Raw genomic sequence first — 12,127 nt, forward strand, 5'->3', positions numbered from 1 at the left:
TGAAATATATAAATTCTATTAATTTTAATGAGTAGGCCTATAATATTTATACATTGACTGAGCTATCCTTAGGTATAATTCTTTTTAAGACCACTACACTTTAACCTTTTAAATTCCGATAGTTAACGTATTTGCAGGTCATTAAAATTTTGATTGTTCGAACCCACTAACTTTGTGATAGAAATACGGCAATACAACAATTAGGATTTTATTTTAATTCAGTTTACTTTACATTTTTAGATTTCGCAAGAAAAGAAGTGCCACCTAAAGCAGCATGTGCAAGGAGCGGCTCATAAGGCTAAAGCTCAGCAGAAAAATCAACTGCAACAAACTTTACTAACACAGCCTACTTCATCCAATCTCAGCAGCAATTTCTATGCTGATTTAACCAGAGCGTTTGTTGCTGCTAACATTCCCTGGAATGCAATTGAAAATCCGGTTTTAAGACAGTTTTTACAAAAATACTGCAAACAAAATATCCCATCTGAGTCGACCCTAAGAAAAAAATTACTTAGACAGAATATACAATGAAACTTTAGCTTCCATTCGGGAGGATATAGGTGATTCTTACATATGGGTCTCTGTGGATGAAACCTCAGATCCTATGAATAGGTATATAGCAAATATGGTAGTAGGAAAACTTAGGCCGGGTGCACACAGAATCAGACGCGACGCGGCACGGCACGGCGCGACGCTACGTTTTGCTTTACAACGCCTCGCGACAGCTTAAAACTGTCTGCTCGCGACAACTGGTTTGCTGGCTGTGGGATTGGAAAACTGGCCTAGGCTAGAAAATGGCGTCAACAATAGAGGACTGTCTATATGAAAAATTCCATTGTATTTGCTTATTATTTCCTAAGGACGCAAGCTCCTAAAAATCTATACGATTGAAGGAGTCTTAAAATTAAAATGTACTGCACAAACGTCATTTTTTATGTTTATGACTACTTCACGACTCACGATAAAGAAAAATAATATATTAAATCAATAATGAGTGATAGTATAGAGCAGAGAATTAGGCTTACTACAAATTACACTGGTCAACAATCATTTTGCGCCAGACATAAAACTAACAAATTCTTACTAATTTCGACCTCCTGAATTAAAAAATAACAAGCAAAATGTACCATCAGTTCGGGTTTTCGAGATGCACAATATAATTAATTTTCTATGCATTTTATTTTTAAAAAATCACCGTATTTCGTGTGTAACTATTTTGTTTTACAAATGTGAAGACCCATTATGTGAAAACAGTATTAGTATAAGTAGGGCACCATGTTAGAAGCACTTGTAGAAAGGGAAATTATTTTATTGCCCGTCTACGAGTCTATTTCGAGGGAGTGAAACAGGTTCGCGGTATAAATTCACTTGAGTTTACCTGATTTTACTTGAGATGTGCATTTCTTTCACGGTGAGCTTTAATTACATTAGGGCCTACTGTAGTTTATATTTTGCAATATATCACCATGTCAAAACCACTTCCAGAAGCGGAAATTATTTTATTGCCCTTTTCGTTTCCATTTGGAGGGGAAGAAACAGGTTCGCCATATGAAAACGCTTCAGTTTTACCAGGATATTTCTGTGGTGTTAGTATTCTGTGTAAGACGTGTATTTCTTTAAAGTGTGCTTTAATGATAACATTCAAAGTGCGAATGGTTTATATGTGCGGATTTGAAGGTTGTAGCATTGCTTTTTGGAATGCAATTAGGCTACACAAAATTTTGCTGCTTTCTGTACGAATTGGACAGTCGCGACAGTTATTGAGTTATTTTACGACGCTTTTCAACATCTAGGTTATTTAGTGTCTGAATGAAATGAAGGTGATAATGCCGGTGAAATGAGTCCAGGGTCCAGCACCGAAATAAAATAAAATAAAACGAAAATCACTAGAGCCAAGGAAGAAAAATATTATACATCAACCCCTTGTACCTGAAAGCGAAGTAATTTTACCCCTTTTACACAATAAGTTAGGGTTAATGAAGAATTTTGTTAAAGGGATCAATTATAAAACTGAAGCATTTAAAAATATCCAGGAAACATTTCCTGCTATTAATAATCCGTGGCGCTACACCCCGTGAAGAGCCCAGACCGACCAGCTGGCTGCTGGCCTCACGTCCATGCCAAAACAGAGGTGGACGATCATCCAACTAGAATGGAGGTATCGTGTGGTTAGCACGATGATCCCCCCAGTAGTTATATCTGGCTTTCGCAACCTGTTTTCGCTACCTATCGTAGATCCCCAAGTGCATCACGACGCTAGGTGGGCACCGGTCCCATACACTGGCCGAAATTTCATGAGAAAATTTCTTCCCCCATGAGGACTCGGACCAGCGCGCATCCCTTAACATTTCCTGCTATTAGTGATTCAAAAATAAAAGAGGGAGTTCTCAATGGACCACAAATTAGAGAAATAATGAAGGACAATCACTTCGAATTTTTGCTGGAAGGAAAAGAGACAGCCGTCTGGATTGCATTCAAGGAGGTTGAATTAATTTTCTGGATAACTGTAGAAGTGAGAACTATGAAGAACTAGTGAAAAATTTACTGTTGGCGTATTAAACTAGGGGTTGTAAAATTTCCCTGAAAGTTCACTTTCTTTACTCACATCTTGACTATTTTTTCCCGAGAATTGTGCGATTTCAGTGATGAGCATGATCAGCGCTTCCTTCAAGAAATTTCAACTATGGAAAAAAGATACCAAGGACAGTGGAGTACCAATATGCTAGCAGACTATTGTTGGACTTTAGCTCGTGATGTACCTGATGCCCGGTGTAAAAGAAAATGCAGAAAAAGAAAGCTGTAATCTTCTGAACAGTGAATATTTAGCCTTATTGTCATTATATAAAACAATATTTTGAATAGATACCTATAAATTCCAAAATTTCTCAAAAACCGTAACCAACAACTGTTTTTATTGTCATATTCGTATAAAGGGAGGCTCAAATTATATAGAAAACATATATCATATGCCTAGCGCGAAAAAAATGTTAACCTTTGTTACGCAGTGTTATTATTATAAATTATTATTCACCTGGTGCTTTCATCTCATTTGCAATTTTTCACATATATTTTCAGAAACCACATTATTCTCGTGATATTGTTTCAAAGATTGTACAGAATGTATCTTTCCTGTACTAAATCAACTAATTTATCCGCATCGAGCTCCATTATGAATAATGTGCACTACACAACAATAGTATTTTTTGTAAATAATGAAAGCGTGCAATCATAGCCATTACTAACGCATGCGCAGTACACTGCAGCTATCAGACAGTCTCCTCGCGACGAACTTCAAGCAGTCATTCGATGTTGTCTCTTTGTGTCTCCTTGTGTCTCCTCGCGACCGTCGCGCCGCGTCTGATTCTTTGTGCATCGCATCATAAGAAATCAATGGGAGACAAGTACCACGAGACAAAATGTCGCGTCGCGCCGCGCCGCGTCTGATTCTGTGTGCACCCGGCCTTAGTCCTGATGGACCTTCGATTCCACACCTCGTATGTGTTAAGGAACTTTCGAAAGTGAATAGCCAAGCCATTGCTTATTTTGTAAATAAAGGCCTACAGTCTTTATACTCAGGTAATATAGACGATTCTAAAGTTCTGTTGTTTTGTACTGATGCTGCCTCATACATGGTTGCTGCAGCTCCACTTTTTAAAACATTTTATCCTAACCTCACGCATGTAACCTGTCTAGCACATGGCCTTCACAGGGTTTCTGAAACAATCCGGAATGAATTTCCTCTTGTCAATTCGTTTATTTCTAACACAAAAAAATGTTTTTGTAAAGCCCCCATCCAGGATTTCAATATTCAGAGAGAACTTTCCAGATATCCCACTCCCACCTCAGCCGGTTGTTACACGATGGGGAACCTGGATTCAGTCAGTGGTGTATTATTCTAAGTATTTTAAACAAGTGGTCACAGTTATTGATAAATTACCTGAAACTGATAGTGCAGCGTATGTGAAAGCAGTGAAAGATTGTCTGAATGACTCACGAGTGAAAAACGATATTGCCTACATAACATCAAACTTTTCTTTCATACCTGCAAGCATTGAACAATTAGAACGTGAAAAACAATCTCTTTGTAGCCAAATAGCAATAGTAAAGGAAGCTCAAGTGAACATACATTCTGCTTTGGGCGAAACTGGGAAAAAAGTTAAAAATTAGTGGGACAACGTATTAAATAAGAATGTAGGATTTTTATTGTTGGAAAAAGTATCAAGAGTGATATCGGGGGAAAGTGTAAATGTTCCAGTAAGTATTGATGTTTCTATTGTACCTAATTTAAAATTTGCGCCTCTCACATCAGTTTCGGTTGAAAGAAGTTTTTCTGCTTTCAAAATGATTCTCAGTGACAAAAGGCAAAGGTTAACTGTGGAGAATTTAGAAAAAATTCTGGTGGTGTACTGTGCAGATAATTATAATAAAGTCTGAGCACAGAACTGAATTTCAATAACTTAAAATGAGTAATCTTGATATCAATAATCATTATTTCATTAGTTTCAATATATTAAATTTGTGCAGCTCTGTTTATAAATATAATATAGTAGTCTTTTTTAATGTTTAAACATACTTTTTTGTGCGTATTTTAGTGTATAACTAAAAATTTCAGTGAAATAAATAAGTATGATACCTTGATGTGCCTAAAATGCCTATTTTCATTAAAATAGAGCCTAATTTTACAAATTTTGAGCTTATTTTAGGCGCCTGAAACTGCAATTTTTAGTGCCTAAAAATCCGATGTCTAGTAATGAGTAAGGAGTGTATCACAATATGCACAGTTGTACAGAAAGGAGAGAGAGAGAAAGCATACCCAACAGCAGCCACAGATGCATGCTAGTGCCTCTCATATACATGGATAACAGGTGCTAGTCTGAGGATGCACTGTGCTGACGACTGCTTGTGTAGAATGATTAGACAGAGTTCCAGGGGAAAAAGGTTCATTGGTAAGAGAAAAGTGTAAGAGATTGTTTTCTCAAAATCGTGATTTGGGCAAACTTAAAAATATTTACAAAAGTTCGACAGGGGAACACTTCTATTGAAGTTAAAATTGATCCTTTCAAGTTGCTGTGCCGATTTGCCTCCATAACCTCTGTGGATGTTGAGAGGTTATTTTGTCGTAAGAAAAGGAGACAGAAGACAGAACATGACAGTAGAAAACTCAAAACATTTAGTTGTAATGTGTAATCAATAAGCCAATATAATTCCATAAAACTTTCCTGTAAAGTGTAGATATAAACAATTCTGAACTTAAAAATTAAAACAAAACATCCGCCACAATGTCTACAAAAATATGTGGATTGATTAATCAGGTAAATAATAAAATATATATGCCTAATACTATGTTTTTCTTTGTTGCCTATTTTATTTGTTTATAATGCCTTTTTGCCCGTCTATTTTAAAGATATATAATGCTTGAACTTCCAGTCTTTGCTTATCACGTAAACATCAAGAATATCCTTCAAGAAGCTATAAAACTACATTGTAGGCCTAGTATGCAGTTAATTTTATTGCAAAGAGAGTGCCTGGGTGTCAAGTTATTTGTGGCGGTAACTATTCTTAGACTCGCCGAACAATTTTACAAAATGATACAATAAAGTTTTATTTTTGTTCTATTGCCATAACGGTTAAGTCCCGTTAATTTTTTTAAGTAATTCGTGTAGCCTAGGCTAATGGTATTCAATCTATGGTATGCGTACCCCTAGGGGTATGTTGGGTTGTTCAAGAGGTATGTATGTCACTGATCCACTGACTACGTATGTAAAAATGCCGACATATTTTATTATATAGTATATTGTATGTTGATCGTTATTGCAGTTTACATATTTTAATTGTTTTTTGCTATTTCTCATATAACTACAATGCAGTTTGGGGGTACTAAGATAAAAAGAAACATATTTTGGGAGTACACTAGCAAGAAAGTTTGAATACCACTGGCCTAGACTATATATTTTTAAGCACTACAATTTTTGTCAGAGTTTCAACTCTGAGGCTTAATTATGTGTATATATAACCTGCAGTCTTTAATAAAGAAATAAAATTTTTAATTTCTTCCCCCCCCCCCTTATTTCCGTAATGACGAGGGTAATGTTAATTTTGCAAATTAATTCGTATAAATTATCATAAACAATAAAGTACTTGCCTAAAGAAGTTTCTGATCAAGAAATAATTATGTAAGTGTAATAATAATTTCTCTGACACAAACATTTTTGTAAACATATTACAGTATATCATACCATTTACCACATTATCTCGCCAGAAACGGTATCATTAAAAATTGGAAGTATTTATTTGGAGCTTATCATTTCTTTTGTGTTACTTTTTCAAATAAAAACTAGTCTATTTTCTTTTAGAAATAATTGTATTTCATATGCATCATTTCCAGGTAACTTGATTCGTATATACGAAATAAGAATAAAATTCATCAATTAGTTCAAAACAAAGTCACGTACACAGAAAGAAAGTGCAAACCACTTTTTTTTTTTTTTGTGTTATCTGAAATGATGAAAATGTTAACTTTCGTGAAAATTTAGAAATCTATTTTTTTAGCAACATAATACCTACTATATTTATAGCTCGTAAAATAAGAAAGTGAAAGTATACATCGATTTTCAATAATTTCCCCCACAATTTCTAACTTATTAGTAGTGTTGTGGGATTTAATCGATTAATCGATCGATTTCTGCTGTAAAATTAATCGATCAAAAATATTTATGCCCACGTGCATCAACGTCGGTTAGTGTAACCATCGGTTAAAATTGTGACCTAATCCCCAATTAAGCATTTTTATGGTGGATCGACCTCGGTTACGACTTAAATAGGAAGTTAACCACAGTAATCTCTAACCGGCCAAATATGAGCGGTTAAAGGAGATAACCAGCGATTAGTAGAGCAAGTAAAGCAAAATGGCGGCCATAACCACAGGTGATTATTTCGAAGACGATTATTATTGTGCAGTACTTGAATTACTTGGATAGAGCATGAGCGTGAAGGTTCTTTAGTGGAAAGAGAGAATTCTTGCGAGCAATTAGGTGACAGAAAATTTCAGGAGGGATTTCGTTTATCAAAATCTACAAATGGATCAATTGAAATAACACAAGAACAATGATATTTCTTCTACGGATCGGCTGCTTATATTACGATTCTATGTAACTATTATTTTCTGTATTTTAAGAGGGAATACTCGAATACCAGTACCTCTTTCTCTATGTCACTGGCTGAACAAAGAGTGGTTATGGATGGATCTTAGGATAATGCACAATTCCCTGGTGTAGTCCAAGATCGTACACACATTCCTATCAATTTTCTACATCCTTTTCCTTTATGGATATTCCATCTTTTTTATATAATAGGCCTACATTTAAATCTAGTAATTAAGTCTATCGATACTTCAACCTAACATTGGGATATAATCATTTTTGGATTCAATTTTCCATTTTGTACGATTTTAACCTAAAAGTACTGAAAAACAAAGAAATGGAACTCACAAATATAACAGCGCCCAAAGGCAAACAAATGCAACGCGAAAATGTAGGATACGTTCATTTCGATGTAGAACATAGTGAGCGCAGTCGTTTTTAGACGTTGACTATTATCTTTGCAGCGGTATGGATGCTTTCCTTTAGTCATTTTGTAGAAACAATGTACCATCATAGACTTTACTCTGGTTAAATGAGGTGTCAGCTAGCCAAGTTTTAGTAATCGGTGATTATGAATGGTGCACATAAATTACATTTTAACCACTGCTACTGTTTAACCATCGTTTCGTAATCTATGATTACTGAGTTTTTAATCAATGTTGATGCACTTCGCCATTAATCGACTAATTGAGTCGATTAAAATTAATCATTTGTACTTGATACTAATTATTATTTTGTTAATGCAAACTCAGACTAAAAACTCGACAACATTCATCTCTCAGAAATTGCTTACTTCAAAGCACAATAGTACCATTACAGCAAATCTTTGCACAAACACTTCAGAGGACAGTGACCTGTCTACCCCTATTGAAAGTTGAAACACAATGCGAAACCCTTGTTAAGTTTTATGGTCTTATAGTTTTTCAATAAAACTTTCACCTTGTTGTCAATTCGTCTTCCTAGCATATGAAATACATACTTTTCTGGAATTCGCCTTCCTCATCCCTTAGCCATGGCTAAACTGGTGCAAGTGAGAAAGTAACTATCTTCTTCTCTTTCTAAAAGTTTGTAACCCGATTACAATATGGGCTAGTCTGCTGTTTGTTGCAGTTTCTTTACTGAGTTTGTAGATGTAGCTTGTTTGTTTAGTTTGCTAAAGAAAAAAAAAAAAACAGATTTCTGTGGTCTGTGAAAAGTGAAAACTCCATTATGTCATATGAGAATTTGAGAGGTATACTCAGTGAAACGTTTGGATTTAAATTGAACGATCGTGGAGAAGTGCTTGACAGAAAAAAAAGTTTTTTCTTGTTTAGTGATGCAGGAAACATTGTTACTAAGCACTTAATTCTGAGCAAGAGAATGCACTCACATATTTAAAATCATGGATGAAGCAGTATTAACAAGGTGAGTCTTCATACTTTTCTTATTTGTGTTTGTCTCAAAAATTTCCAAAGAAATTGGCGAAAAAGTTTTACAAGATAGCAGCAGTTCTGGTCAGCAGTCATGGGTTACCAGAGAGAAAGACAAAAATAATATACAAACTGCAGAAATGAGATTTCTGAGGACAGTTAAAGACTATACAAAAAGAGACCATTTAAAAAACAAAAAAGTAAGATACGAATTAAATATATATAACATTAATTAAGAGATACAAGAATTTAGAGAATGTTGAAGACAGTATCTGAATCATATGAGTACACAAAGAATATTTTTTTTTTTTATCCAATGCCACCAGGTTGTCTTTTCGACATTTCTGGTCTTCTCTCCTGGCCATGGCTTAGTTGTAACCCACTTCTGAGTTTGGGGCACCTGGAAGGCGGAGTTACATTACCCCGATGATGTGATAGGATGATTATGATAATGTGGTGCCAGGAAAGGTCTTAAATCTAAACTTAATCTAAACTCCAGACCATGGACGAACACAGGAATAATCCCCAACATGTTGAATTTAATATGTATATGGACATTTCAAGTCTCAATTGACTTAACATGTTAACTGAGTATGTTGAAGTTAACACTTTTAATATGTTGGCTGTTTTCCAGTAGCAATGGAAAACATATTAAATATATGTTAGGTTACTGTTCAGTCTATGCTTACCACTTTATAACCAATGAATTATCATTGCGAACAAGTACATTTTATTCTGTGACGAGTGTTTCATCATGTCATAAGGCGAAAGCGCTCGTCATAAAATAAAATATACCTGTACTCAATGATATAATGATATAATTCAAACCCGATAACCCTCCCCTTGTGTATGCCCCTGGTGGTGAAAGAGAAATGAGAAAGAGGAAATAGAGGAGGAAGTGACAGTGAAAGAGGAATAGGAGAGGAGGTAATGGTAGAAGAGGAATAAAGAGTAATAAAATCAATCTTCTTAATGTATCCAGCTGTTTGCTGACAACATAAAGTCCACTGTAGTCTATTCAGTTGTTGTTTTTCACGAGAAATGAGGGGTATTTTGATCGGTATTCATTATAGATGCCTGTTGCTGGTAGCCAGAGGTGGGGTGTGGTCAATATATACTGCAGGGCTGTGTCTTCTGCAACTGGTACTGATGATTTTAATTTACTTCTTTTGTGGTTTATGGATGGACAGTACAGAAGAATGTGTTCCAGATCTTCATCATGATTATTACACCACAGACGAGTAGGATTATCAGAAATGTGAAATCGGTCTAGGTACAATTGAGTGACAATGTGACCTGTTCTGGCTCTTGTTAAAAATGTTTGAACATGTCTGGGCAAGTTGATGGATCTCTAAATCCTAATAATGGGACATCAGGAACAGGGTATTATATTCCAAAAAATCAAGAAAGTTATTTCATACCATGTTCATCCTTCTCCAGTCTTGACACTGAATTGCTAGCTATTGACGCTGCTCTTCAGTGTGTTACTCAAATTTCTGAAAAATCTATTTGCATACTTACCGACTCCAAGGGGGCTATATTTAATTTACTTAAGTATGTACCAAACCTATATGCACATAGAATTATTCCAATTCAGAAACAACTAAGTAAACTAAAAGAACTCCAAAAGGAAATAACATTTCAATGGATACCTAGTCATTGTGGTATACCTGGAAACGAGGAAGTCGATAATATTGCATAACAGGCAAAGAGTAATAAAAGATGAATGGGAAGAGGAGTTGATGAAGATAAAAGGGGGGAGAAGATGGAAAAGAAAAGAAAAACGACTGATAGGAGGAGGAAAGAACAGTGGAAAGAGAAGAAGGAAGGAGGTGAAAAGAAGAAATAGGATAAGGAAGATGGTAAAAAAGAAAAGAAAGGATGATGATAACAACTTAAATTATCTATAACAATACAGGAATCTGCTATGATAGCCAAATATAAACCTCAAGGAAGAAGAAATGCCGAATGTCCATACAAAAGAAAGAACTGAAAAAGTAAAATGTGAAGACGGAGAAAGCATTATCATCAAATCCCTGAATTGCAGAAGCAGGAGAAGAAGAAACTTTACCTTATATTTCCTTGTCTTTTGTAAATAATGGGGAATCATTCTAATAATTTTATTCATTCTCATGAAGAACGTACCTTGGCAATGAGCTGCATGTTGAATGGTCCGGTAACTTCCAGGGCTCCTGCAATAGCTCGAGAAATAGTCATAATCTTGGCCAGAGTCTGTGGGTTGATGTCTTGAGGAGGTGTGACAAGGGTGGCATCACCAGAGTGAACACCAGCATTCTCGACGTGCTCAGACACAGCTAGGCAAAGGATGACACCATCATATGCCACAGCATCAACATCAATCTCCTTCGCTTCCAGAAGAAACTTTGAGATCACAACTGGGTGCTCCTTACTGACGTCACTTGCCGATTTCAGATATGTCTCCAGATCTTGAGGAGAATGTGCAACATTCATTGCAGCTCCGCTCAGCACATAAGATGGTCGCACAAGACAAGGATAGCCTACTTCGTCACAGAACTCTATAGCTGACTTGAGATTTGTTAGTTCCTTCCATCTGTAAAGAAATGCATTCAAGTTAAATCTCTAACAACAATAATCATGATGATTGATGATGATACAATATTAGTCATCTATCACTTGTGTTTTAATATTTTCCCAGCTAAAGAGTTTTGGATGTTGTACTAAACATCTTCACTGTTTTGGAAGGGAAGAACTGTGACAGTGTCGTGTATAGTTCCTGGGGTAGCTCAGTCGATAGAGCATTAGTACACTAAGCGAAGGGTCCTGAGATCGATACCTGGACCCAGAACAATTTTTCCCTTGAAATTATTCATTTTAATTTAGTAAATATTCCATTTTATGTGGAATGTATGTACAAAGAACTGGTGCTGACAATGAGTGTTACTGAACTGAAGACTCAGATTATATGTGTGAAAGAGCTCGATTGCTGATTGGTCAGTTTCATTTTGCATAACAGGGTGCATTGACGCAAAAACTAATTTGTAAGCTCTCACCCAACCTGAACAACCTATCACCGATTTTATGCTAAGATGGACTTCTCCAAACGAACTTCAGTTACAGAAAATGAGGCAAGATCTCCATTCCCCCCCCCCCCAATTCTAAGACCAATATGGAACGATCTTGCCAAACCAGTATCTGTCTGTAAGAGAATTTTTTTTTACATTTTAAATAGCAATTTTGTAGTTTTTTGGGCATTTTTACACTTTAGTACCGGTATTTTTATTTTAAATGTACGGTACGGAAAATACTAAAAAGGTCCTTTTCAGGTACAAATATAGTTCAGGCCTTTATAGGAGTTTACGGATTATTTAGGAGTTTTAGGCGCTATAGAATTTTAATAGGGGGATTCTGAGAACATGAAACTAGAGATATCTGAATAATATACGTCTAGGACTTAGCAAACAATATAGGTAAGAAATTATAAATCTGTTCCCTAGTCATGAGAGTGCATGGAAGGCACAGTCCGTGCTTTCATTATCCTGGTACTAGAATGAGATGATGTGATCTGCATCACATTCTGATCATCTCTTTTACCAGCTG

General features: G+C 35.7%; 1 protein-coding gene across 2 annotated transcripts in view; it reads right to left on the reverse strand.

The window, feature by feature from the left end:
- r (carbamoyl-phosphate synthetase 2, aspartate transcarbamylase, and dihydroorotase rudimentary) overlaps positions 1 to 12,127 on the reverse strand; it is a 441,968-nt gene that overhangs the window by 297,694 nt on the left and 132,147 nt on the right. For both annotated transcript variants that reach the window (XM_069820902.1, XM_069820901.1), the window contains exon 17: positions 10,694 to 11,120. In XM_069820902.1, the coding sequence (XP_069677003.1) occupies positions 10,694 to 11,120 (427 nt within the window). The remainder of the gene's footprint in view (positions 1 to 10,693; positions 11,121 to 12,127) is intronic.

Source organism: Periplaneta americana, chromosome 3 (assembly GCF_040183065.1).
Source record: "Periplaneta americana isolate PAMFEO1 chromosome 3, P.americana_PAMFEO1_priV1, whole genome shotgun sequence".
NCBI lineage: Eukaryota > Metazoa > Arthropoda > Insecta > Blattodea > Blattidae > Periplaneta > Periplaneta americana.